Below are 27,165 nucleotides of genomic sequence, written 5' to 3'. Positions count from 1 at the left end.
AAAAAAAAAAAAGGTGTATTCTAGTACTACTGCCTGGAGAGCATAGTGCTAAGTAACACCTACTTAGCAGAAGCTTGCTTGACAACTACTGTGACCTCTGAAATATTGCTGCAAGGGAACAACAGAGTCCAAGGATTATTGGCCATTACTACTTGCTGTTCAAGTCATCCAGCCAAAAAAAGTAACAAGAAATATGCATACTTGAAAATAGAAAAAAGCTGGAGCTACTTGAGGCCAAGGTCTCTCAAAGTCATTGGACGTGATCTGTGATTAGGATGGCTACTATTACTCCCAGAGATCTAGATCCTCTGCTGCCTGACTATTTGCCTGAGAGTACTAATGCAATTGATGTGGGGCTTTGTAGAATTTTCTATAATCTCTTGAAAGATTTAACAGCAGGAATCCATTTGGTAAATTCAAGGAAAACAGATCCCTTTGTGTAATCTCTAAGAAGCTACATTTACAGGTATCAAGTTGTTCAAAATACAAAATAATTTAGGAAGTGTTAGCATTCATAAATAGACATTTTGCAAGAAACCAATTATTAATTTAATATGTTAATGGAATATCTGTCTCTTCTTTGAAAATATCCATTTGACAAATTCTAGTGCCTACTTTCTTGCCTATTTTAAGAAATTTTGCATTTTTCTGTGCAGCCACAATTCAAATCTCTATTTTACTTGTTCCAGTGGGGTGGAAAAATGGGAAGCTTCTAGCAAACACAACCAAAAAAAAAGTGGTGTTTTTTTGCAGCATGACTACCCAACTTCAGTGGAGCACTGAAGTTACATTACAAAATATCTTCTCTTCCTTATTGTGTGTAGCCTTGCAGGGATGAAAAATCAAGGGCTCCTACTTTCCCACAAACCAAATACTGGCAAATGCCATTGCAACTAATTTCCATTATTAGATGAGACACTGAAACGTGAGCACAATTGGTGCACATTGGTTGCTCTGGACTTTACTTAACTACTTGGTACTTAATCACTGAGCTACATCCTCACCCCTTTTTATGTTTTATTTAGAGACACGGTCTTGCTAAATTGCTAAGGACCTCTCTAAGCTGCTTAGGGCCTTGATAAATTACTCAGGCTGACTTTGAACTTGTGATCCTCCTGCCTCAACCTCCCCAGCTGCTGGGATTACAGGCATGTGCCACCACACCCAGCCAAATACATTTTTTTCCTATTAAAATTTGTCTTTTTGCTACTGTCAAAAACTATGGAATTCAGCTGGGCATGGTAGCACACAATCCCAGTGGCTCTAGAGGCTGAGGCAGGAGGATCACAAATTCAAAGCCAGCCCTTAGTAAAAGTGAGGTGCTAAGCAACTCAGTGAGACCCTGTTTCTAAATAAAATACAAAAAAGGGATGGGATGTCTATTTAACATAATCCTTGAAACTCTAGCCAGAGTAATTAGACAGACAAAATAAATTAATGGGATACATATAGGAAAAGAAGAACTCAAACTATCACTATTTGCTGACATGATTCTATACAAATATATTCAGCAAAAAAGCAGGATATAAAATCAACACCCACAAATCATATGCATTTCTGTATATCAGTGACGAATCCTCTGGAGGAGAAATTAGGAAAACTATTCCATTCACAATAGCCTCAAAAACAAAATATAATACTTGGGAATCAACTTAATAAAAGAGGTGAAAGACCTCTAAAATGAAACTACAGAATGATAAAGAAAGAAATTAAAGAAGATCTTAGAAGATGAAAAGTCTCCCCTGTTCTTGGATAGGCAGAATTAATATTGTCAAAATGACCATACTACCAAACGCACTATACAGATTTAATGCAATTCCAATCAAAATCCCAATGACATTCCTCATAGAAATAGAAAAAGTAATCATGAAATTCATTTAGAAAAATAAGAGACCCAGAATAGCCAAAGCAATCCTTAGCAGGAAGAGTGAAGCAGGAGGCATCACAATACCATACCTTAAACCATACTACAGAGCCATAGTAACAAAATAGACATGTAAATCAATGGTACAGAATAGAGGACACAGAGAAAAACCCACATAAATACAGTTATCTCATACTAGGCAAAGGCACAAAAAACACACATTGGAGAAAAGATAGCTTCTTCAACAAATGGTACTGTGAAAACTGGAAATCCATAGGCAGCAAAATGCAAGTAAGCCCCTATCTCTCACCATGCATAAAACTCAACTCAAAGTGGAACAAGGACATAGGAATTAGACCAGAGATCCTGTGCCTAATAGAAGAAAAAGTAGGCCTAAACCTTCATCATGTTGGATTAGGCCCCTACTTCCTTAACAAGACTTCTAAACAGCAAGAAATAAAATAAAGAATCAATAAATGGGATGGATTCAAACTGAAAAGTTTCTCAGCAAAAGAAACAAAGAATGAGGTGAAGACAGAACCTACATTTTGGGAGCAAATTTTTGTCATACACACGTCAGTAGAGCACTCATCTCTAGGGTATATAAAGAACTCAAAAAAAATTGAAGACCAAAATCACAAATAACCCAATCAATGAATGGGAAAGGAACCGAACTGAACAGACACTTCTCAGAAGAAGGTATCAATCCATCAACAAATATATGAATAAATGTTCAACATCTTTAGCAATTAGAGTAATGCAAATGAAAACTAGTCTAAGATTTCATCTCACTCCAGTCAGAATGGCAGCTATTAAGAATACAAGCAACAATAATTGTTGTTGAGGATGTGGGAAAAAGGCACACTCACACATTGCTGGCAGGACTGCAAATTGGTACAGCCAATCTGGAAAGAAGTATGGAGATTCCTTAGAAAACTTGGAATGAAACCACCATTTGACCCAGCTATCCCACTCCTTGATGTACACCCAAAGAACTTGAGAATAGCATACTACAGTGACACAGCCACATCAATGCTCATAGTAGCACAATTCACAATAGCCAATTATGGAACCAATCAAGATGCCTTTCAATAGACGATAATGAATGCCTTTCAATAGAATGGATAAAAAAATGTGTAAATGGATAAAAAAATGGATAAAAAACTGTGGTGTATATATACACAATGGAATATTACTCAGCATTAAAAGAAAATAAAATTAAGGCATTTTCAAGTAAATGGATGGAGTTGGAGAATATCATGCTAATCAAAGTAAGCCAATCCCCAAAAACCAAAGGCCAAATGTTTTCTCGGATAAGTGGATGCTGATCCATAATAGGGGTGGGGAGCATGGGAGAAATGGAGGAAATTTGGGCAAAGGGGAGGGAGAAGAGGGGAGAGGGCATGTGGGTAGGGAAGATGGTGGAATGAGATGGCCATCATTAGCCTAAGTACATGTATGAAGACATGAAGGGTATGACTCTACTTTGTGTACAGCCAGAGAAATGAAAAATTGTGCTCCATTTGTGTACTATGAACTGAAATGCATTCTGCTATCATGTATAATAAGTTAGAACAAATAATCAATAAATAAGTAAACAAAAAACAAATAGGGTTGGGGAGTGGCTCAATGGCCAAGTGCCTCTGAGTTCAATCCCTGGTACCCTGAAGTCAAAATTAAAGACAGGCAGTCAGGAAGATTCTAAGATGGTGGCGAAGGGAGTGCATCACCCCAGGGCGCCGCGTCACTAAGTGGGAGAAAGACGATGCAAAACGGCTGAAGGCTATCTTTGGGAAGTTCCAGTGAAATTGAGGTGCTCCAGAATCTAGTGGACAGATTTCCATCTGCGAAGTTTGGCTCTGAGAGCTCCATTTCTCCGCACGGAGGGTCGCATAGCCTGACAGGCAATCGCCCCACGGCTGGAGTCTGTGGCGCGCGCCGGGGAGCGGCAGGGTGCCGGAGCGGGGGAACAGAGATACGGATCCGGGGGGGCTCCCGCCAGTGGTACATCGGAGCCCTTAGTGCTGAGTTCCGGCTCTGAAACAGAGGAGAGAAGCGGCCCAGTTTGGTTCCAGACACCGGTCGGACCACAATGGAGGACAGCAGCCGCCATTTCGGAGAGATGATGTAATCATTCCCGTGTTCTACTGATCTCAGCCCATTCAACTACGGAACAGGTGATTTCAGGCTGGTATTTGCCTGCGTCTAGCAGACAGATTTCTTGCTCAGGCTTGGGACTGGGGTTCTTGTGGAGAATACTCCTAGAGGCGCGTGCCGGGCAAGGCGTGCGCCGGGCACTGAGCAGCTGGATTCTGGTTCCCGGGGCTAACCTGGCCCAGGACTGAGGAAACTGCGGAGACTGCTGGTGGAGGACAGCTCCAAGTGGAGCGTGCGCTGAGCTTGGGGCGACTGGGTTCTGACTCCCGGAACAGTTTTGGCCTGGGGCTGGGGAACCCGTGGGGGTCGCTCGCTGGAGCCAGCTCCCAGCAGAGAGTGTATCGGGATCGGAGAGGTGGGGTTCCGGCTACCTAAGCTGCTTTGGCCCAAGGCTAGGGAACCGGCGGTGACTGCTTCTCAATCAGGGTCCGGCGGGGTGCTGTAGGGGCAGAGTGGAGCTTTCACCTGCACCCAGAGCAGGCCAAGTGACCCGCCGGCGTGGTACCATGACACCCCAAATGCAGCTGGGGCTGAAGAGAGTAGCGGCCCACGCCTAGAATAGGACCAGCGATTCCGCGGCGCGGTAGCCAAGTAACCTCATTTGGAGTAGGGGCTGTGCAGAACTGCCATCTGAGCAAGTAGGGCAGGCAGACCTGCCGCCAACTGGCAAGACAGGCCAGGTAGCTTGCCAGAGTGGTAGACACGTAACACCGAGGCAGTCGCGTCACACTGGTTGGAGTGGGGGTGGAGCAGGGTCGCCGCCCGGGTCCGGAGGGGGCTCAGCGACCCGTTGGAGAGGTAGTCAGGTACCCCCATTGGGAGTGGGGGCTGTGCAGAACTGCGACCCACCAGCCTAGAGGTCTGCCAGACTCGTCACACCAATTGAAGTGGGGGCCCAGCAGAGCCGCCACCCACATCCAGATCAGGACCAACGACCCCAGGGCGTGGTGGTTACATTACCACAATTGGAGTGGGGGCAAAGCAAAGCCGCCACCCGGGCCCGCAGCGGGGGCAGACCTGCGACCGATCAGCGGGGTAGACAGACCACCATAATTAGAGGAGGAGCACAGCCAATACCCGTCCTGCAAAGGAGACTTCCCAACTATACAAGAGCAACATAAATAAATACGGGGTAAATTTCAAAAACACAACAGTTGCACCAAGCAGAAAGAAACGCGAGAAATATGAAAAGACAAGGAAAGAAAGGACCACAGGCAATGCAGGTCAACTCAACTTTAGAAGAGGTAATAGGTGCAACAGATGGAATATCAGATAAAGAGTTCAGGATTTATATGCTTCAGATGATCTGGAGTCTCAAGGAAGACATGAGACAGCAAAATCAGACAATGAAAGATCACATTGACAAACAAATCCAGGAAGTAAAAGATCAATTTCACAGGGAGATAGAGGTAATAAAAAACAAACAAATAGAAATTCTAGAAATGCAGGAAACAATAAACCAACTTAAAAACTCAATTGAGAATACTACCAGCAGAGTAGATCACTTAGAAGAGAGAACATCAGACAATGAAGACAAAGTATTTCAACTGGAAAAGAACATAGACAGCTCAGCAAGTCTGCTAAGAAACCATGAGCAGAACATCCAAGAATTATGGGACAATATCAAAAGACCAAATTTAAGAGTCATTGGGATACAGGAAGGCACAGAGCTCCAAACCAAAGGAATAAAAAGTCTATTCAGTGAAATAATATGAGAAAACTTCCCAGACTTGAAGAATGAGACAGAATCCCAAATCCTAGAAGCCTACAGGACGCCGAATGTGCAAAATCATAAGAGATCCACACCTAGACACATTATAATGAAAATGTCCAACATACAGAATAAGGAGAGAATTTTAAAAGCTGCAAGAGAAAGAAAGCAGATTACATTTAGGGGTAAACCAATCAGGATAATAGCTGATCTCTCAACACAGACTCTGAAAGCTAGAAGATCCTGGAATAACATATTTCAAACACTGAAAGAAAATGGGTTCCAACCAAGAATCGTGTATCTGGCGAAATTAAGCTTCAGGTTAGAAGATGAAATTAAAACCTTCCACGATAAACAAAAGTTAAAAGAATTCGCAGCTAGAAAACCATCTCTTCAAAAACTCCTTGGCAAAACATTACAGGAAGAGGAAATGGAAAATAACATTGAAAACCAACAATGGGAGATAGGACAGTAAAGGGGGGAAAGTAGTCAAAGAGGATAACAAATCAGGGTTAGTAACATCAATAAACAAATATGGATAGAAGAACAAACCATATCTCAATAATAACCCTAAATGTTAATGGCTTAAACTCACCAATTAAGAGACACAGGCTAGTAGAATGGATCACAAAACAAGACCCAACAATATGCTGTCTACAGGAGACGCATCTGATAGGAAAAGATATTCATAGACTGAAGGTGAAAGGCTTGGAAAAATCATACCACTCATATGGACTGCGGAAACAAGCAGGAGTGTCCATACTCATATCTAATAAAATAGATTTCAAGCCAAAGTTAATCAAAAGGGACAAAGAAGGACACTTCATACTTCTCAAGGGAACCATACACCAACAAGACATAACAATCATAAATATATATGCCCCAAATAATGGTGCAGCTGTGTTCATCAAGCAAACCCTTCTCAAGTTCAAGAGTCTAATAGACCACCATACAATAATCATGGGAGACTTCAACACACCTCTCTCACCACTGGACAGATCTTCCAAACAAAAGTTAAATAAGGAAACTATAGAACTCAATAACACAATTAACAACCTAGACTTAATTGACATATATAGACTATACCACCCAACATCAAGTAGTTACACTTTTTTCTCAGCAGCACATGGAACCTTCTCAAAAATAGACCATATATTATGTCACAGGGCAACTCTTAGACAATATAAAGGGGTAGAGATAATACCATGCATCTTATCTGATCATAATGGAATGAAACTGAAAATCAATGATAAAAGAAGGAAGGAAAAATCAAGCATCACTTGGAGAATGAACAATAGGTTGCTGAGTGATCAATGGGTTTTAGAAGACATTAAGGAGGAAATTAAAAACTTCCTAGAGTTAAATGAAAACACAGACACAACATATCGGAATCTATGGGACACATTGAAAGCAGTTCTAAAAGGAAAATTCATTGCTTGGAGTTCATTCCTCAAAAAAAGAAAAAAACCAACAAATAAATGATCTCATACTTCATCTCAAAATCCTTGAAAAAGAAGAGCAAAACAACAGCAAAAGAAGTAGAAGGCAAGAAATAATTAAAATCAGAGCTGAAATTAATGAAATTGAAACAAAAGAAACAATTGAAAAAATTGACAAAACTAAAAGCTGGTTCTTTGAAAAAATAAATAAAATTGACAGACCCATAGCCATGCTAACGAAGAGAAGAAGAGAGAGAACCCAAATTACTAGCATACAGGATGAAAAAGGCAATATCACAACAGAAACTTCAGAAATACAGAAGATAATCAGAAATTATTTTGAATCCTTATACTCCAATAAAATAGAAGATAGTGAAGGCATAGATAAATTCCTTAAGTCTTATGATCTGCCCAGATTGAGTCAGGAGGATATTGACAACCTAAACAGACCAATAACAATAGAGGAAATAGAAGAAACCATCAAAAGACTAACAACTAAGAAAAGCCCAGGACCGGATGGGTATACAGCAGAGTTTTACAAAACCTTTAAAGAGGAACTAACACCAATACTTTTCAAGCTATTTCAGGAAATAGAAAAAGAGGGAGAACTTCCAAATTCATTCTACGAGGCCAACATCACCCTGATTCCGAAACCAGACAAAGACACTTCAAAGAAAGAAAACTACAGACCAATATCTCTAATGAACCTTGACGCAAAAATCATCAATAAAATTCTGGCGAATCAGATTCAAATGCATATCAAAAAAATTATACACCATGATCAAGTAGGATTCATCCCTGGAATGCAAGGCTGGTTCAATATACGGAAATCAATAAATGTTATTCACCACATCAATAGAGTTAAAAAATAAAAACCATATGATCATCTCCATAGATGCAGAAAAAGCATTCGACAAAGTACAGCATCCCTTTATGTTCAAAACTCTAGAAAAATTAGGGATAACAGGATCATACCTCAACATTGTAAAAGCAATCTATGATAAGCCACAGGCCAGCATCATTCTGAATGGAGAAAAATTGAAGGCATTCCCTCTAAGATCTGGTACAAGACAGGGATGCCCTCTCTCACCACTTCTGTTCAACATAGTCCTCGAAACACTGGCCAGAGCAATTAGACAGACGAAAGAAATTAAAGGCATAAAAACAGGAAAAGAAGAACTTAAATTATCACTATTTGCAGATGATATGATTCTATACCTAGCAGACCCAAAAGGGTCTACAAAGAAGCTATTAGAGCTAATAAATGAATTCAGCAAAGTGGCCGGATATAAGATCAACACGCATAAATCAAAGGCATTCCTGTATATCAGCGACAAATCCTCTGAAATGGAAATGAGGAAAACTACTCCGTTCACAATATCCCCCCAAAAAATAAAATACTTGGGAATCAACCTAACAAAAGAGGTGAAAGATTTATACAATGAAAATTACAGAACACTAAAGAAAGAGATAGAAGAAGACCTTAGAAGATGGAAAAATATACCCTGCTCATGGATAGGCAGAACCAACATCATCAAAATGGCGATATTACCAAAAGTTCTCTATAAGTTCAATGCAATGCCAATCAAAATCCCAACAGCATTTCTTGTAGAAATAGATAAAAGAATCATGAAATTCATATGGAATAATAAAAGACCCAGAATAGCAAAAACAATGCTAAGCAGGAAGTGTGAATCAGGCGGTATAGCGATACCAGACTTCAAACTATACTACAGAGCAATAGTTACAAAAACAGCATGGTACTGGTACCAAAACAGGCAGGTGGACCAATGGTACAGAATAGAGGACACAGTAACCAATCCACAAAACTACAACTATCTTATATTTGATAAAGGGGCTAAAAGCATGCAATGGAGGAAGGATAGCATCTTCAACAAATGGTGCTCGGAAAACTGGAAATCTATTTGCATCAAAAAGAAGCTGAATCCCTATCTCTCGCCATGCACAAAAGTTAACTCAAAATGGATCAAGGAGCTTGATATTAAATCAGAGACACGGCATCTGATAGAAAAAAAAGTTGGTTATGATCTACACGCTGTGGGATCGGGCTCCAAATTCCTCAATAGAACACCCATAGCGCAAGAGTTAACAACTAGAATCCACAAATGGGACTTACTCAAACTAAAAAGTTTTTTCTCAGCAAAAGAAACAATAAGAGAGATAAACAGGGAGCCTACATCCTGGGAACAAATCTTTACTCCACACACTTCAGATAGAGCCCTAATAACCATAATATACAAAGAACTCAAAAAATTAGACAATAAGATTACAAATAACCCAATCAATAAATGGGCCAAGGACCTGAACAGACACTTCTCAGAGGAGGACATGGAATCAATCAATAAGTACATGAAAAAATGCTCACCATTGCTAGCAGTCAGAGAAATGCAAATCAAAACTACCCTAAGATACCATCTCACTCCAGTAAGATTGGCAGCCATTAGGAAGTCAAACAACAATAAGTGCTGGAGAGGATGCAGGGAAAAGGGCACTCTTGTTCATTGCTGGTGGGACTGCAAATTGGTGTAGCCAATTTGGAAAGCAGTATGGAGATTTCTTGGAAAGCTGGGAATGGAACCACCATTTGACCCAGCTATTCCCCTTCTCGGTCTATTCCCTAAAGACCTAAGAAGAGCATGCTACAGGGACACTGCTACATCGATGTTCATAGCAGCACAATTCACAATAGCAAGATTGTGGAATCAGCCTAGATGCCCTTCAATAGATGAATGGATAAAAAAAATGTGGCATTTATACACAATGGAGTATTACTCTGCATTAAAAAATCACAAAATCATAGAATTTGGAGGGAAATGGATGGCATTAGAGCAGATTATGCTAAGTGAAGCTAGTCAATCTTTAAAAAACAAATACCAAATGACCCCTTTGATATAAGGGGAGTAAACAAGGACAGGGTAGGGACGAAGAGCTTGAGAAGAAGATTTACATTAAACAGGGATGAGAGGTGGGAGGGTAAGGGAGTGAGAAGGGAAATCTCATGGAAATGGAAGGCAATCCTCAGGGTTATACATAAGGACATATAAGAGGAAAGGAGGGGTAATACAAGATAATACAAATGGAAGAAATGATTTACAGTAGAAGGGGTAGAGAGAGAAAAGGGGAGGGGAGGGGAGGGGAGGGGAGGGGGGATAGTATAGAATAGGACAGACAGCAGAATACATCAGACACTAGAAAGGCAATTTGTCAATCAATGGAAGGGTAACTGATGTGATACAGCAATCTGTATACGGGGTAAAATTGGGAGTTCATAACCCACTTGAATCAAATTGTGAAATATGATGTATTAAGAACTATGTAATGTTTTGAACGACCAACAATTAAAAAAAAAAAGACAGGCAGTCAGTATAGATAGATAATCTGGTCAGATGAAAGAAATAGAGGCTGATTTGTGTCTGGAGATTGCCCCTGAGGAATTTAAATGTTCATACCTTCAGAGTCCTTCCTCCACCTTTATCTAGATAATCTACCCCTGCTCCAACCTGTTGGTAAGGTAACCTGACTCAGGAATTGTCTCTCTCTACAGGGAATTGTAAAAGTTGTTAATTAATGCACCCTGGGCCGGCTTCCTGCCCAGATCACTCCATCTTCACCCCTCCAGCCATTGGCTTCTTACCTTTTTAAAAACAATTAATTAATTAATTAATTAATTTTCCCTATTCAAAGTTCCTCTGTTCCTCCCATACCCCCTACCTCCTCTAGGTTGATTCCACAATTTGGCTATTGTGAACTGTGCTAACTATGAACATTGATATGGCTGCGCCACTGCAGTATAATGTTTTTAAGTCTTTGGGGTATAGACCAAGGAATAGGATAGCTGGGTCAAATGGTTTCCAAGTTTTTTAAGGAATCTCTATACTGCTTCCCATATTGGTTGCACCAATGTACAGTCCCACCAGCAATGTATGAGTGTGCCTTTTCCCCTACATCCTTGCCAACATTTATTATTGTGTATATTCTTGACAACTGCCATTCTGACTGGAGTGAGATGAAATCAGATAGAGCAATAATGTCCAGGATATAAAGAACTCAAAAAACTTAACACCAAAAGCAAACAAACAAACAAGCCAATCAATAAATGGGTGAAGGAGATGAACAGACATTTGTCAGAAGAAGATATATTATTGATCAACAAATATATGAAAAGAGGTTCAATATCTCTAGCAATTAGAGAAATGCAAATCAAAACTACTCTAAGATTTCATCTCACTCCAGTCAGAATGCTTCTCACCTTTCAGCCATCCCATTGGAGCATCTCCTGGACCAATCATGTAAGTAGGACTGCAGGAGAGAAATAAGGGTGGAAGAGAGCAGGAGAACAAAGGAAATCTAAGATGTATAAAGGAGGTAAAATGCTCTCACTTATTGGAATACAAGGATATTAGGTACGGCTCCCTTCTCCCTCATGGGAGAAGTCTGTATTACCCCTTTTTATATGCTTGTCTCGATGTACTTCTCTGATGTTATACTTCAACCTGTGAGGAAGCAGAAATCATCACAGATGACTAGCAGTATCACCCCCTATCCACCGCAAAAAACAAAAACTAAAACAAAAAAACCAAAAGACAAAAACCAAGAACTATGGAATTCAGAATTGGGACTCTTCCCATGAACCTTTTTTTTGTGTGTGTGTGTGTGTGTTTATGTGAAAACTTGGAAAAGAAAGTTTCACCTTGAAAACTGGATGCAGCCTCATTAATCAGAGGAAAGAAAGTTTTTGCTTCTATAGTTTATTGGTTATGAAGCTATTATTAGAAAAGCCTAGTTATTTCACAAAGTAAGCCACCACAGGGCAAAAGTGCTCTTCCCTCTCTACTCAGCTGAGGAAGAATTTGTATTGTTCAATAGGATTTCTTATACTTGAATCTATATTCCTTTAAATTGCATTTTTCACCACCATGCCTGAGTCTCATAGGAATCCTCTCCTTAGCACATGCATCAGATGATAGTCAAAGTCAAGAAGGCAAATAGAGACTCATTTCACCTTAAGATCTTATCAAGTCTGCCATACTTACAAGATGCAGGAAAGATATGTAAAAGAGAAAACAAGGAATAGGTGAAATATGCTCTTCGACTGTTTACTTCCTTATGCAGCAAAAACAGTCTGCCAACATTTATTTCCAGACCCCTGCCACCAACCTCAGTCTTATTACCTGGGAGGAACCCATTCTCTGCAAATAGAATGAATTGCCTGGAACAAGACAGACAGTGTTCTCAATATACATGTGAGAACTTTGCAATCCAGAGAACAAATATGCTGGTTCCCAATGAGTTACCTAAGAAATCAAGGCCAGAACCTCTAGCTCCTGGTTTAAAATCCAAATCATTTTCAGGAATAGTTACCATGTTGCTTGGAAAAAAAATTTACATCATTGTAATTCAAGAGCCACAACATTTTTCAAAGCAATGGTATTTCTCTTATAACTTTTAAGAATGCAAATACATGATTTGGGGTTTTTAACATGCTTCTCTCTTCCTAGAATGCCATCCACAACCCTCTTTAGGGCAGCTTTTTTTGGCCAACTCCACTACCTTTGGGGCTTGTTAAGAGTCTACCTTCTTCCAGAGTTCTCCCTTGCAGCATGCCTCAGGCTGTGTTCATTGCTCTACTTCTGTATTTCAAATCTTTGAAAGTCAAGCGTTGTTTTTCTTTTTGTCTTGTGATTATCAATACAGTAATTATTACTTAATGTAACAATTACAAAAGAATAACTTGCCTAAAAGAAGGTATTTAGATTTACATTACATGAGCAAAGTTATAACAATAGATACCCTGTTCTAGTGTTTTCCTCCTACGAAGTTAGTTTATTATAGCAGATTAACAATTACTTTAGAAAATCAGAAATGGAAAACCTTTCAACAGTTTCACTGAACTAAATATAGCTTCAGGCTCATCACCACTCACATCATGAACATATTATTTTGAAATTTCATTTGTGTTTATTGAACCCAGACTGTATTATTCACTGTACTGGGTATGGAGTGTTGAAGGTCAAATACAATTCACCGTCTGCCTTTCTGATTGGAGCAGATAGCAAGGCAGATCATCATGATGAAATTCAATGAATTCTCTTTCAGAGTTATACATAGGTTATCATGGAACTCCTAGAAGACATCCCTAATTGTTTTGATACACAGGCTTATTCATTGATTAGAACTTCTGCAACATGGTTATTCCTTAAGAATATATTCATGGATTTAAACACGTTGTGTTGTTACAGAGACAAATGTGTACATCACAATCCAAAATGTGACCATAAAGGAAGACTGGGTAAGAGATAGCTCTCTCTAGGCATTATGTTTTGAAAAAATAAATTGGAGTTAACTGGAAGTCAAGGCAGAAAGCAGAGCATTTGCAAAGGTTCAAGATATTCTGGTACCTACAAGAAGGGTAAATGTGATTGATTTCAGAGTATAAGAATGGGGCTCAAGGTGGGGATTACAGAAGTTTAAGTGTAGGAATGAAACTGGAGATTAAAGCAGATACCAGGTTATAAAGTTCCTTATGATCCATGCTAAACATCTTTACTTAATCCTTTGTGGAATGGGAAGCCAGGGAATGATACTGAACATACTAAAATGACTGTGTTTCAGAAAGATGATCTACATAGCTGATTGGATGTTATGTTGGAACAGTTATTCTGAAAGGAAAGGTTGCTGCACCTATAAATTCAGATGAATAAAATGAGTTCCCAAACTAAGGCAATTGTAATAATTATGGGCAGAAGGGAACATTCTCAAGAGGTGCTAGCAAACTGTTTCAAAATAAAAAATAAAAAGAGCCGAGGATGTAGCTCAATGGTTAAGCACCCCTGGCTTTAATTCCCAATACCAAAAAACAAAAAACCTCACATGAAGCAAATCCAACTAGATCCTAAGATCAGAAAAACTGAAGAATAAATAATAGTTAATACTATTAAATAATAAATAATAAATAATAGTTAATACATGGAGGCTTCAACTCCAAGGAAAAAATATTCTAGGTCAAGATAAAGTATTAATTCAAAAGATGCTTCAGAGTTTATCTGAAAACCAATAATTACTTTATAAGACCAACTGAAATAATTATATGAAGTGATTGCAATGGAATATCAAAAGGAGAGTTTGAATGTTCTTTTAGGTTTTGAAAAATTGGCAAGTCAGTGGCAAATCTTTACTATTTGTGACACACTTTCTAGCAGCAGCCCTGGAATACTCCTGGAAATTGTCTCATAGACTGTGAGAGTCATATATGTATTTGGTAATCTTAAAATCCTTGAATTGAATTTGGTTCAAAGGATCTAGACCTTATTACTTCCTCATGTTATCATCAACATTTACTTTGACCTTCATTTGGAAAAAGGAGTCTCTATGTCCACAGGAGGCCAGTTACGTTATTATGTGGACCTGAATTTTAGAGCATACAGGGAGTGAATTTTCTCTCATTCCCTGCAATATTAAGCAATAAATTGCTTTTGTTGACATTGCATGTGTATCCATTACAGGGCAATTTATGCAAATACAACTGTTTTATTACAAAATCTCATCATCTGAGAAAATCGTGTTACAGTCCTCTTTGAAAGTTCAACATGAAGCAGCTTCTGTGTTTATTTAAATTTTCCAGGACCATCCACGAGAGAACAATTATTGAGGCTCTCTTGGATGGCTTAGAAAAATTGTGAATGGGCATCTGTGTTCCAAACAAATTATATGACGCCTGTTAAAGCACAGATTCTTTTCTCTGATGTAATTATCTTGATTTGCTTTAACCCAGAATGACATGACAGAGCTCATCATGCTCTGCTACCAGGTGCAGGGCAGAGATAGCTCCACTCTGGGTTCTAAGTACCTGCTACCTGAAGACTTAAGTCAGAAGGAAATTTTGAGCATTCTAAAAGGGAAAAGACATTTATAAATGAGAATTACAATCCTCCAAGTCACTCTGTTTAGAGAAAATGGAAGTGAACTCCTTCAGCCTGCTCCCAGCATACAGAAACAACAGGATTGAGCCTGTGCTTGCTTACTGTCTCTCTTTTTTTTTCAATTTTTTTTTATTGGTTGTTCAAAACCTTACAAAGCTCTTGACATATCATATTTCAAACATTAGTTTCAAGTGAGTTATGAACTCCCATTTTTACCCCAAATACAGATTGCAGAATCACATCGGTTACACATTCACATTTTTACATAATGCCATACTAGTGACTGTTGTATTCTGCTACCTTTCCTTATACATGTGTGTGTGTGTGCGCACACACACACACACACACACACACTCCATACACTCATGGGAGATCATGAATAGCTCACCTCCTCTTCTTATACTTCTTATTTGGTGAAAGCAAATTAATAAGAATAGTAATTAGCTTATGAAATAAAGAACCTTGTAATTACAACTAAAGGCAGATATCATCTATTACTCAGGTTATAGTCCAACTATTCAAATTCAAAGATAACTGTCCTTATCAAGTGTGATCCACTAATGGTCAGATATTGTTGGATATTTAAATGCTTTCCCTATATCTTCTGTAATTTACCAGCCTAAGGAAGCAGGCACCATGAATCTCATTTTCTCTATGAAGAAGCCAAGGCTTACAAAATTAAACCCTGTATCAAAGTGTTTATAATACAAAATATTGGAGTTTAATATTCAAATACAGGTCTTTCTGGTACCAGAACCAGTGAGCTTGCTCATTTCTGCACCATATCACTTTACTTACACACACACACACACACACACGCACACACAGTGAATTTGTGTCCTTGAGGGTCAACTTCAAGAGTCAGCAGACAAGGAAAGAAGTGTACATTTAATATTATCTCAAATATTCCATCAACCAGTTGGGTGTAGTAGCACAAACCTGTAATCCCAGTGACTCAGGAGGCTGAGGCAATAGAATCGCAAGTTCAAGGCCAGCCTCAGCAACTTAGAAAGACTTCTAGCAATTTAGCTAGATCCTAGAAAGACCAGAGATGTAGTTAATAGGTAAGAGGATGGCTGGGTTTAGTTATCAATATTAACATATCCCTTACCTATAAGAATATAGAGCAAGTTTTCCCTCTTCTCTTTCAGAAATATCATATATTCCTCTTTCTTTCACTAGATATCAGAGGAAATAATTATATATTTTTTAGAAGTCATGGGATATAAATACATATCTTTAAATACTAGAATAACCTTTGGAGTCACAAGATCCTCATATTGAAAGGGGTCCACAGAAATGAAACCAAATGAACCTCCCACTTTTTTGAGGCCATACTCACATGGAGTATGATACAAATTACAATTTCCCCTTCCCTCCTTCTTTCCCACCCTGCCATTTCTTATTATATAAGTATATAAGTTAATTTATTCAGATTAATTGCTCATATGATATAATTCCAATTAATTTTATTATGAATATCTCCAAGTACCATCATACTATGAGGAACTAATGTTCAGGACATCCCCTGAAGCTGAACCTTCAGTGTTCTCTCAAACTTCTACAGCAGCACATGGCTTTAAATTGATCCTCATCCCCAAGAGAAAATATTCTCAGATTGAAGGATTTCATTCAAAATGATGTCTTAAGATACAATTTTTATTTTGGAACTGGGACATTTCAATGAATGATTGGATAAAAAACACATTCTGAGGGAGTTCAGACCACATTACAAGGGCTGCTCATTTTTGCAAAGTCATTAATTAGAAATCCCTGATATTGTATCTTAAATTTCCACAGAGTGACACTAGGAAAACATAACTGTATGAACCCCATCAATAATCTGTCTTTAGAATACACTCTTTTATAAAGACTCAGAACAAAGATATGACTTGGTCCTAAAGGAAGAAAAACCATCCTTTACTGAATAATCAGCATGATTTTGACCTTATAAACCTATAAAGTTTATAATAGAATAGGTACAATTCTTTCTTTGCTTTATCCAGTACAAAGTTCAGTATTAAATTTGAGTATCTGAAATTCATCTATGAGCTCTATCTTACTATATTTACCCATATTCTCTCTTGATCTTATCTATTTGCTTCTATTCTGATATTTTAGGTATTTCTCTATGTTAGTCATATTGTGATCAAAGCATGACTCAAAGAAATAAAGAAATAAAAACAGTCATCCTAAATGAATAGGTATATCTTTGGGGACTCATGAAGTTAGTTGTTAATGAATCCTATAAATCATAGCATGGCACAAGGCCAGGGTTAAGATTTCTATACTAATCAGAAAGTTTTTAACTAAATTACACTCAATATTTCTCCTTCAGGAACACAGCAGTTGAGGCCATAGTAATGAATGAGACAGACAGGGTCTCCTGTTAGAACCTGAGGGACAAAGTAAGGGCAAAAACAAGAAGAAATTATATTAACACAAGATAAGAGCTGTGGAGGAAGATGCTAGACCAAGCCAACAGGACCAAGGATGGTGGGTGAATGTGTGTGGTCAAACCTAGAAATCATGTTCAGGATGACACAAATCTCTGATGAATTTTGAAATAACAGCTAATAATGATGCACTGAATTAAAAATAAGATTTATAACCAAACCTTAGCCCCTTTCTTCCAGCAGCCAAATGCAGATACATCAGCCATATTTTTAAAAAGACATATCTTAATAAACATGTTATCTGGGAGTCAAATACTCAAAGCTCTGTTTTCAAAACTTGTGATGTCTTTCCTCATCAAATACAACTCTTTCTTTCTTCATGATTAATTAATTAATTTTGCAATATTGGGGATTTAACTCAGGGGTGCTCTTCCAATAAGTTCTATTACTAGCCCTTTGAATAATGATAATAATAATAACCAAAATTATTATTATTATTTGAAATTTGGATATGGTCTTAGTAAGTCCAAGCTAACCTCAAACTTGCAATCCCCCTGCTTCAGCCTCCTGAGTCACTGGGATTATAGGTGTGTACCACCACACCTACCTTGGAATCTGTTTCTATTGCCCTGTTAATTTGTTCACATTTATAGTCCATTAACCACAGTAGTCAACAATCATTTCAAGTGAATAATTTTTTTACAAACAAAACTGAATTTAAGCTTATTTGAGCATAAGAACTATATAGAAATTTCCAACCATGAACACACACAAACACATATACAACACACACACACATACACACACATACACACATTTACTATATCTAATATTTCAGTATGTGGAAACCTTAATATTTATTGTCAAAATTCCTAAAGTGAGAATTTTGTCTCATTTTCTAGAACCTGCCAGTAGCCAATATTTGAACCTATTACTTCCAATTTGAGTTGAATAGACAAACATTAAAGAATCCTAAGTTTCACTAAATAAAACTATCTTTATTAGAATAATCTAAAGTCCAAAAGGTTAAATACATTGTACAACCTGGATATTTTATTTTGTTTTGTCTTAGTCATTGAGCAGCATTACTGTTAGTCTTCAAATCAAAATGGAACTGTGATACGGTTCACCTAATTCTAAACCATTCTGCCCATTTTGGAAATGTATCCATGCAGAGGCACATCCAGCATATTCTCAGGTTTCTACATAGACTGGAATCTATCATCTGACAGAAGTAAGATATCAGTTATAGTACCTATTTTCTTCTGTTCATTTCTACTGGTACTTAGGGGACCTTAGTTTCACACCTTTGAAAATCTCTCTGAAAATAGCAGCATATTATAAACAAAGATGTTACAGTTGTGGTTTGCAGGATTTCGGAAATGTGAATGTGAGACGGGGTGACTCTCTGTAGTGTTCACTCAATAACGTCTAAAAGGAACCCTACAAGCCATTTGAAAAGGGTAACTTGGTGACCGCAATTGCTTCCTACCTGCCTCTTTTGAAATCTGTGTGAAGGATTCGACACCTTTTTCTCCATAACTTCCTTCAGATGCAAGAGTAGACACATAGTTCCAGCCAAGGGCCTTTACGATGTCTACCATGGCCTGGGCTTGAAAGGAATCAGGTGGGACCACACGGGAGAAGAAGTCATACCGCCGATCGTCACTGAGCTCCGGTGCTGTGGATGCATAACTAATCTGAGGGATCTGAAAAAAAGAAAGCATCACAAGAGAGCATATGGTCAGGATAGGAGCAACTCATTAATATTTATGACAGGTTACGCAAAGTACAGAGCAGGAACAGTAAAGGGGGTATGTGTTTGCCCATATTACCCTCATGTCATCTTAGACCACCTAACTATGACTACTTCTTTGCAGTACAGAAGTGTTGTTGAAGTCTTGCCCTTTCATTTTCCCTCTTAGAAGGAAAGGTTGATGATAGCATGAAAATTTCAAGGTCAGGGTTGTGGCTGATTAGGAGAAAAGCATTTATGCCCATTCTACTCAATATTGTATATTCCCCTTCATGCTTTCCTTCTTAACAACAATAGAAATAAAAGCATAACACCCTAACTTGACTGTATTCAGAGCTTGGTTTAGTTGATACAGCTTTCGAATATTTAGGAGTATAATTAGCCATTTTTTCACTGATTAAGTCCTGGAGACCTGCTAGGAAATATCCGAGTAAGCTACATGCATTGTCTAATTGAGTCTTCACAAGAATGACACAAAGCAGCTCAGCCCCATGCAAAGACATTTCTTGCTCAGAAGAAGCCAGAGCCCTGCAGCCCTGCCTGGCTTAAGTCCATATTCCTCAGCAAACTACCTGTTACCTGCAGGAGAAATGTAAGCCCAAAATGCCAAAAAGAAAAACAGAAGTTACCCTGAAGTGGGAGACTTTTGTGACCCTTATATACACCAGATCCTAGAACTTAGGGTGATAAGGATAATCACCAGTAACCATAAAATCTGTAAGAACAGGCCCCAGTTAGAACCAGTCATTTTGGACCAAAATGATCTAGAGTGGTCATAGCAGTGGGGAATTGATAGTCTGATACCATTGTGCTGTCATTCAAAAGATAAGAGGTCGACCTGGAGGAGACTCTCTGGAAACTTCTCTGGGATCCCCAATTAAACTGGAGGGGAGGAGAGACACACAGTCCCTCTTCTCTCTGGGAGGTCCCACTATTCTCCCTCTTTTCCCCTTTCCTATTCTTTCTAATAAACTCATGCCTGTTACTCCAAAAAACATGCCTGAAATCCTTTTGGCCTGATTGCAAACAAGGGTTAAAGAGGGGGAGGGTCTCTGTGACTGCCTCAGCTTTGTGTGGGCCCATGCCCTGTAACAGAAGGTCACTGGATAACAATCAAATGGCTTCCCTTAGCCCAGGTAGTATCTCTTTTTTAGGAGCATAAGTGATATGATTACGTGAGTAGTCTTGATACCTTGATTTTAGCCAAATCAAATTATGTAAATAAAGAAATTGCATTTAAAAAGACTTGCTTACACTTGCAAACAACCAAAGGCAACCCCAAAAATAGGCCTGGATGAGGAATCTTGTTTGGAAACTAATGCCAGGAACCCTATGCTAGTTACTTCTATAATACACTAAACACACACACACACACACACAGACACACACACACACACACACACACACACCATTCTTTCTCTTAGCTCCAGCAAGTACTAAAGTATTATTAGTATAATTTGTATGTAAGAACAATCAACTCTAACAATATTCTGCTTTAAAATTCTTTCAGGACTTAACCCTGATTTATCATAATGATTTCTCAGATATCTAAAATCCAGTTATAATCTGTGTTCAGATTGTGTTCAACAGTCAATCTAGTTTGGCCCCAACATGCCAAAGCTAAAGTTAAAATGACCCTTTGAGCCCTGCATGCTCTTCAATATTAACCTTTTTGCATTTTTCTCTTTTTGACTTTTGGCTGAATGTATCCATATGACAATGCTTAAGGCTGGTTATCACTTCTTTAAAGATCATTTCTTCACTGTTCAGCTTCAAAACCCCTGACTCAAAGCCAATGCAGAATGAGGAGGCCTCAATGTCTCTTGATGGATCTTTACCTGAGCAATTATTCTATCAGTACAGTATACTAAATCAAGACTCTACTATACCATGCTATTCTATTATTCTACTAAACTATAGCAGACGACTTTATTACTACATTACACTATATCATATTATTCTATTTCTACATTACTATATCACATGCTATTCTATTACTAAAGTGTATTACATCATACTATCCCATTACTATGCTATTCTACATCAATGCTAAACTATTTCATACTATTCCATCACTGTGCTATATCAACACTATACTATATCATACTATTCAATTACTACACTATATTATATCATATTATTCTATTTTTACACTATACTATATAATGCAACTCTATTATCAACTTGTTTTGACAAAAGAAGTAGAGAATTAAGAGAAGAATATGAAAAAAAAGAAGAAGAATATGAGCCTGTCTTAGGTCATAAAGTTGTAGAGATCCCTACTCAAACACTGCAAATGTCTAAACTCTTAATTTTACTAAACTGTTACTACGATGTTTTAATAATAATCAGAACATGAGGAAAGCCAGTACATTATGGAAGTCCAGGCTGATTTCTGCCCACAGCACAGACTAAATAGTCATTAAAAGTTATTTTGTTAGTCATTCTTAGACTCTGTTTAGACATTTTATTTAAATTCCTTGGTAGAAATGCATGCAAATATTTTTATAGAATAAGTGTTGTTTATAGTTCAGAGGTTTAAGTATGAGTCAAGGAAATCTAATAAATAAAGACTTTGGGAGAAAAGGGAGGGAGGGAGGAAAAGAGCCTTCTCTTCACAACAAGTAAAAAGGGAAGAAGCCAAGCATGTCAATCCTTTTCCATGAATTTCAACTTATGGGAATGCAAAAGCTTCGTACTTTTGCACAGATGCCATTCCTGCCAAAAACCCTTCCACCTTGGAAACAGTGCTAATAAAGATATACTCAGCATTCTATTTGGATTTGCATTAATGTAGCTGCTGCAAAACATCATAATTGGAAAGGCCTCAATGTAAATGAATTTTCTAAACTGTGCCCCAAAATTTCATAATGAAAATCCCAGTGAAGCAGATTTCCTTCCTCATCAACACTTGGACTTAGAAAATGACTGCTCTCTATGGTTGTCCCTTCCAGTGTAAATAAGCAATATCTACTGGCTTAAGATCTATGTTTCCCTTTAGGATCATGCACAGGTTCTCCATTTGATGATACTTGTTTCTATATTACACATATAATGATGCTAGAGTAAGAAATGGAAGAATAAATGAATTTCATTTCTGAGATAACAATATAAATTTACAAAGATATCTCTTCCAGTAAGAGAGATGACGGACTGGAAGGGTTTATGTAACCTAGGAAAATATTTAGCCATTATGCTTCTTATTTGGACACTTGTTTCCAAGCTAATGTTTAAGTCTACACCATCATTATTTGGAGGTGTGGGTTACAACTGGTATATACAACTGGCCAAGTGATTATTAGTCAACTATAGTGATTAACTTCTGCTCTGTCCTTGATACCTAGAGATACTTTCTCTTTCTACTATTAAAACCCTCTCTTCATGCCAATCTCCTATCAAAGTCAAGAACTGATCTTTTAATAGAAACAATTCAGTGTAATGATTTTCCAGCTATAGATAATAGACATTACGTCCCTTCATGAGGCTCCTTTTCCATTTAGAAAACTTGAACATTTTTATATTTATCATAGAGATAAAATGTCATATTGTTTTTCTTTTTTCTCATTTCATAAAAATTGGCCTATCATCACACAAGAATGGTTTTGTTAATGATTGAGTCTCCAAGCTTTGGAAGTATACATAGCTTACTCTACACGCTTTTACTTAGGAAACTAACAATAAATATTATTTACAAAAAAATACAGAGAATAAAAACCAAGAAAATCAGTTAATGTTAATTCCTGCATGCCTTTTAACATTTGTTATATCTTTTTTTATTGTCCTTGTTTGTGTATTTGGCTATGCATACATATGTTATTCATTATGAGAATTTGAATCTTGGTCTCTTCTTCCCTCCTCTCTTTTTCTCCCACCTCTGTTTCTGGTTGCATAATATTCTGGTTGACTATTTAACACCCTTTTCAAGCTTCACGATCATTAGAAGTCAAAACAAAATCCTCCGACCTGATCAAGTCCCTTGTACACATGTACGCATCCTTCCTTGGACATGTTCAAGACTCTGTTTCTCCAAGTGACAGAAGTATCTCTGCCCCTCACTGAAATCTTTCTCTTCATGGAAATTACTTTGGGTTGTCACATAAGGTAGAATAGCAATATGTATCTTTTTGCACTTGAATGGGTAGCTACTTGTCCCAATACCATCTATTAGGTAATTATTCATTCTTTACTGACAATTCTCAAACAATGGTGGGCCTTTGGGTGGGGTGTATCTTTTATTATTCCTCTTTTCTGTATTCTAAATCTTGGGTCAGCATTTTACTATTTTAGTTCTTACAAGTATAGAGTATTTCAAGCATATATTATTTGCAATATTATCCCTTCCCCTTCTTTTCAACTTTTCTTTAAAAAAATGACAAATCACATATGCTTAGTTTTCCAAATAAACTTTAGAATAAGTTTTTTCAAGTTCAAAAGAAGTCTATTAAGATTGTTGATGAGAATTACATTATAGCCATAAACTAATTTAGGCAGAATTGAAACATTTACAGTATTTTGTTTTCCCTCAAGGGAAAATAACTGTTTTCATTCACTCACTTGTTTATTCTTTTGTTAGTAAAATTTTGTAATTCTTTAAATGTGAGTATTACACATTACTTGTTAAATTCGTCTCTAAGTAATTATAATTTTCATTGCATCTTGCAATGAGAAAATATTACGAGTTTGTTATCTATCTATTGCTGGCATGTAAGAATCTATTGGTTTTTGCATGTTTTTTGACTTGTATCCTTATTAAAACTGTCATTACTTTTAATAACTTACACTTTATTTTCTTGGGATTTTCATGTAAGTTATAGTAATTCATTTAGTTTTATTTACTAATTATATAATGTAGAATTTTGAGAATGAGATGGTGGGGAGATTGTTTTCCCATTTCCTGTTTCTCAACAGTGAGCATTTTAAAATTAGAATTTATCCCCTTACCTTGAAAAATTATATAGTCCAGAGAAGAATTAAGTTTATCATTTAAAATTTTATTTTGTCAATGAAGAAACTTAGCTAAAAATTCTATTTTTTTTTTAGATTGAGACTTTCAGAATTGAAAAAACAACAAACTAAAAACTTCTAGATCCTCTGGCTCAATGACTCTCTTTACATATAAATGTGTTTCTAACTTTCTCTCTTTTTTTTTCTACCAGGGTTTGAACCCAGCAGTGCTTAACCAATGAGCTACCTCCCTAGTCCTGTTTAAATTTTGAGATACAGTCTTGATAAGTTGCTTATGGCCTTGCTAAGTTGAGGCTGGCTTTTGAACTTGTGATCCTCCTGCCTCAGCCTTGTGAACTGCTGGGATTTCAGGCCTGTGCCACCAAGCTTGGCTCTCCCTCTATATAATGCTCTGGGAACACTTGCTCAATCTCTGTTATTGTCTTCCACCACACTTCCTAAAAGCCCTTCCTTTACACTTGCTATCAATGTAGAGCATACTTATTCTACTTGGGATATAGAATGGCACTTCTCCATAAAATCTAGGTAAATCTATCCTGTGAATAAAAATTAAAATAATATAAGCATCACTTGGCTTTTTCTCATGAGGAATTATACTAAGTGTTGTAATGAATAATCTTATTATGATCCTCACAAAAACCATCCAACTAATTTCAGTTTTTCTGACTTTAGAATGTACGGAAGAGAAAGATCAAAAACCAGTGCTAAGGGGCTGGGGTTAAGGCTCATCGCTTGCTTCCCATGTGTGAGGCTCTGGGATGGATCCTCAGCACCACATAAAAATAAATAAATAAAATAAAGGTATTATGTCCATTTACAATTGAAAAAAAAGGTTTTTTTTAAAAAAAACAGTTCTAAGGTTATGTGTGAGTGGCAAATCTGAAATTCTCCTAAACTTTTTATTCCTAAGCACATGCTATAATTCATTATTATTGTTTTTATTCCTAAGCACTTGCTATAATTCCTCATTATTACCATCATCATAATTGCTACTGGGGATTGAGCTCAGAGGTGATCTACCACTGAGTTATACCCCAACCCATTTCATTTTTTAAATTTTGAAACAGGTTCTCACTAAGTTGCTTAGGGCCTCACTAAGTTGCTGAGGCTGTTGTCAAACTTGTGATCCTCCTGACTCAACCTCCTGAGTCAGTGGGATTATAAGCATTAGCCAATCTGCCTGGCAGCTATAATTCCTCTCTAAGAGAAATGATAAGGTCTGGCGGTATAGTTCAATAGCTGAGTGCTGCCTAGCATTGGTGAGGCCGGAGGTTCAATCACCAGCATAACTCCCCTACTATGCTCTCCCCCCACAATCCCCACAAAAACAAGATACCATCATGTTAGTTAGAAAGCAGCACAGTTTACAATATCTTTTTTCCTTTTATTGTGTTATTCACCCTGCATTCTTTGATACCAATGAAGAATTTTTCTCTCTGTGATTGAAATACTTTACCATTTTATATTCTTTTTAGCATACTATATACTTTTAATCTTACAAATTTTCATTCTCTCTTTTGAGAAAGACAGGTACCTCAGGTTTTTTCCCCCCACAAATTTAGGGCCCTCAGCACTTGATGTCTTTTGTCTTTATTTTTGTTTGTTGGTTTGATAATACTCAACAGGTATAGGTGATATTTTATTGTGGTTTTGATTTGTATTCTCTGCTGATGAGGGATGGGGAACACAATTTTATATACTGGTAGGCCATTTCTTTGTCTTCTTTGGCGAAATAGTTATTTATGTCTGTTTTAGTTAGTTTTGAATTTCTGTGACCAAAAGACCTGACAAGAACAACTTAGTGGAGGAAGTTTATTTTGGTTGATGATTTCAGAGGTTCCATCCACAGTTGGCTGACTTAATAGCACTAGGCTCTAGGTAAGGAAGAACTTTATGGCTCAAGGGTATGTCAGAAGAAAGCTGTTCAGGACACAGCAACCAGGAAGCAGAGAGGGCTCTCACCAGGGACAGAATATAAATTTCTAAGGCAGGGCTGGGGATGTGGCTCAAGCAGTAGCGCGCTCGCCTGGCATGCGTGCGGCCCGGGTTCGATCCTCAGCACCACATACAAACAAAGATGTTGTGTCCGCCGAAAACTAAAAAATGAATAAATAAATATTTTTAAAAAAATCTCTTAAGGCATGCTACCAATGACTGGACTCCTCCAGCAACATCTTACCTGCCTACAGTTACTACTCAGTAATTCATATCAGTGGATTACCATACTGATTAGTTTATACCTCTCATATTCATTTTAACTCTGAATATCTTTGCATTGTTTCACACTTGAGCTTTTGGAAGATACCACATATCTAAACCATAACAAGGTCCTCTGCTTACATTTTAATTGGGTTATTTGACTTGGTGCTATTGAGTTCTGTGAGTTCTTTATTTTTTTATTTTTTTAATTTTAATTTTTTTTAAAGAGAGAGTGAGAGAGGAGAGAGAGAGAGAGAGAATTTTTAATATTTATTTTTTAGTTCTCGGTGGACACAACGTCTTTGTTGGTATGTGGTGCTGAGGATCGAACCCGGGCCGCACGCATGCCAGGCGAGCGCGCTACCACTTGAGCCACATCCCCAGCCCTCTGTGAGTTCTTTATATGTGTTTATTAACATCCTAAATATAGAAACTGCAAATATGTACTCGAATTCCATGGGCTGTCTCTACTTTGTCAATTGTTTCCTTTGATATCACCCCATTTTTGTTGTTGTTGTTGTTTTTAAAGCCTGAACCTTTGGTGTAAGATTTAAAAAAAAATAATTGCTAATATATTATTTGTGAAATTATCTTTACAAATTCAGTTATGTCACCGATTTGCTCTAGAGCATATATATAATTCTAGAATCTTATTTAGAGAAGAAAACAGATTTATTTCCTTGGAGAGACTTCACTATACATTACAATATTATACAGATTCAGAGAACCTATGAATGA

General features: G+C 37.5%; 1 protein-coding gene across 1 annotated transcript in view; it reads right to left on the bottom strand.

Moving 5' to 3' along the window:
- Grm7 (glutamate metabotropic receptor 7) overlaps positions 1 to 27,165 on the bottom strand; it is a 777,046-nt gene that overhangs the window by 477,832 nt on the left and 272,049 nt on the right. Inside the window, exon 2 of the mRNA XM_026383020.2 lies at positions 19,000 to 19,216. Within this exon, the coding sequence (XP_026238805.1) occupies positions 19,000 to 19,216 (217 nt within the window). The remainder of the gene's footprint in view (positions 1 to 18,999; positions 19,217 to 27,165) is intronic.

Source organism: Urocitellus parryii, chromosome 16 (assembly GCF_045843805.1).
Source record: "Urocitellus parryii isolate mUroPar1 chromosome 16, mUroPar1.hap1, whole genome shotgun sequence".
Classification (NCBI taxonomy): domain Eukaryota; kingdom Metazoa; phylum Chordata; class Mammalia; order Rodentia; family Sciuridae; genus Urocitellus; species Urocitellus parryii.
Note: the sequence above shows the minus strand (reverse complement) of the source record. Positions and strands in the feature narration are given on the sequence as shown.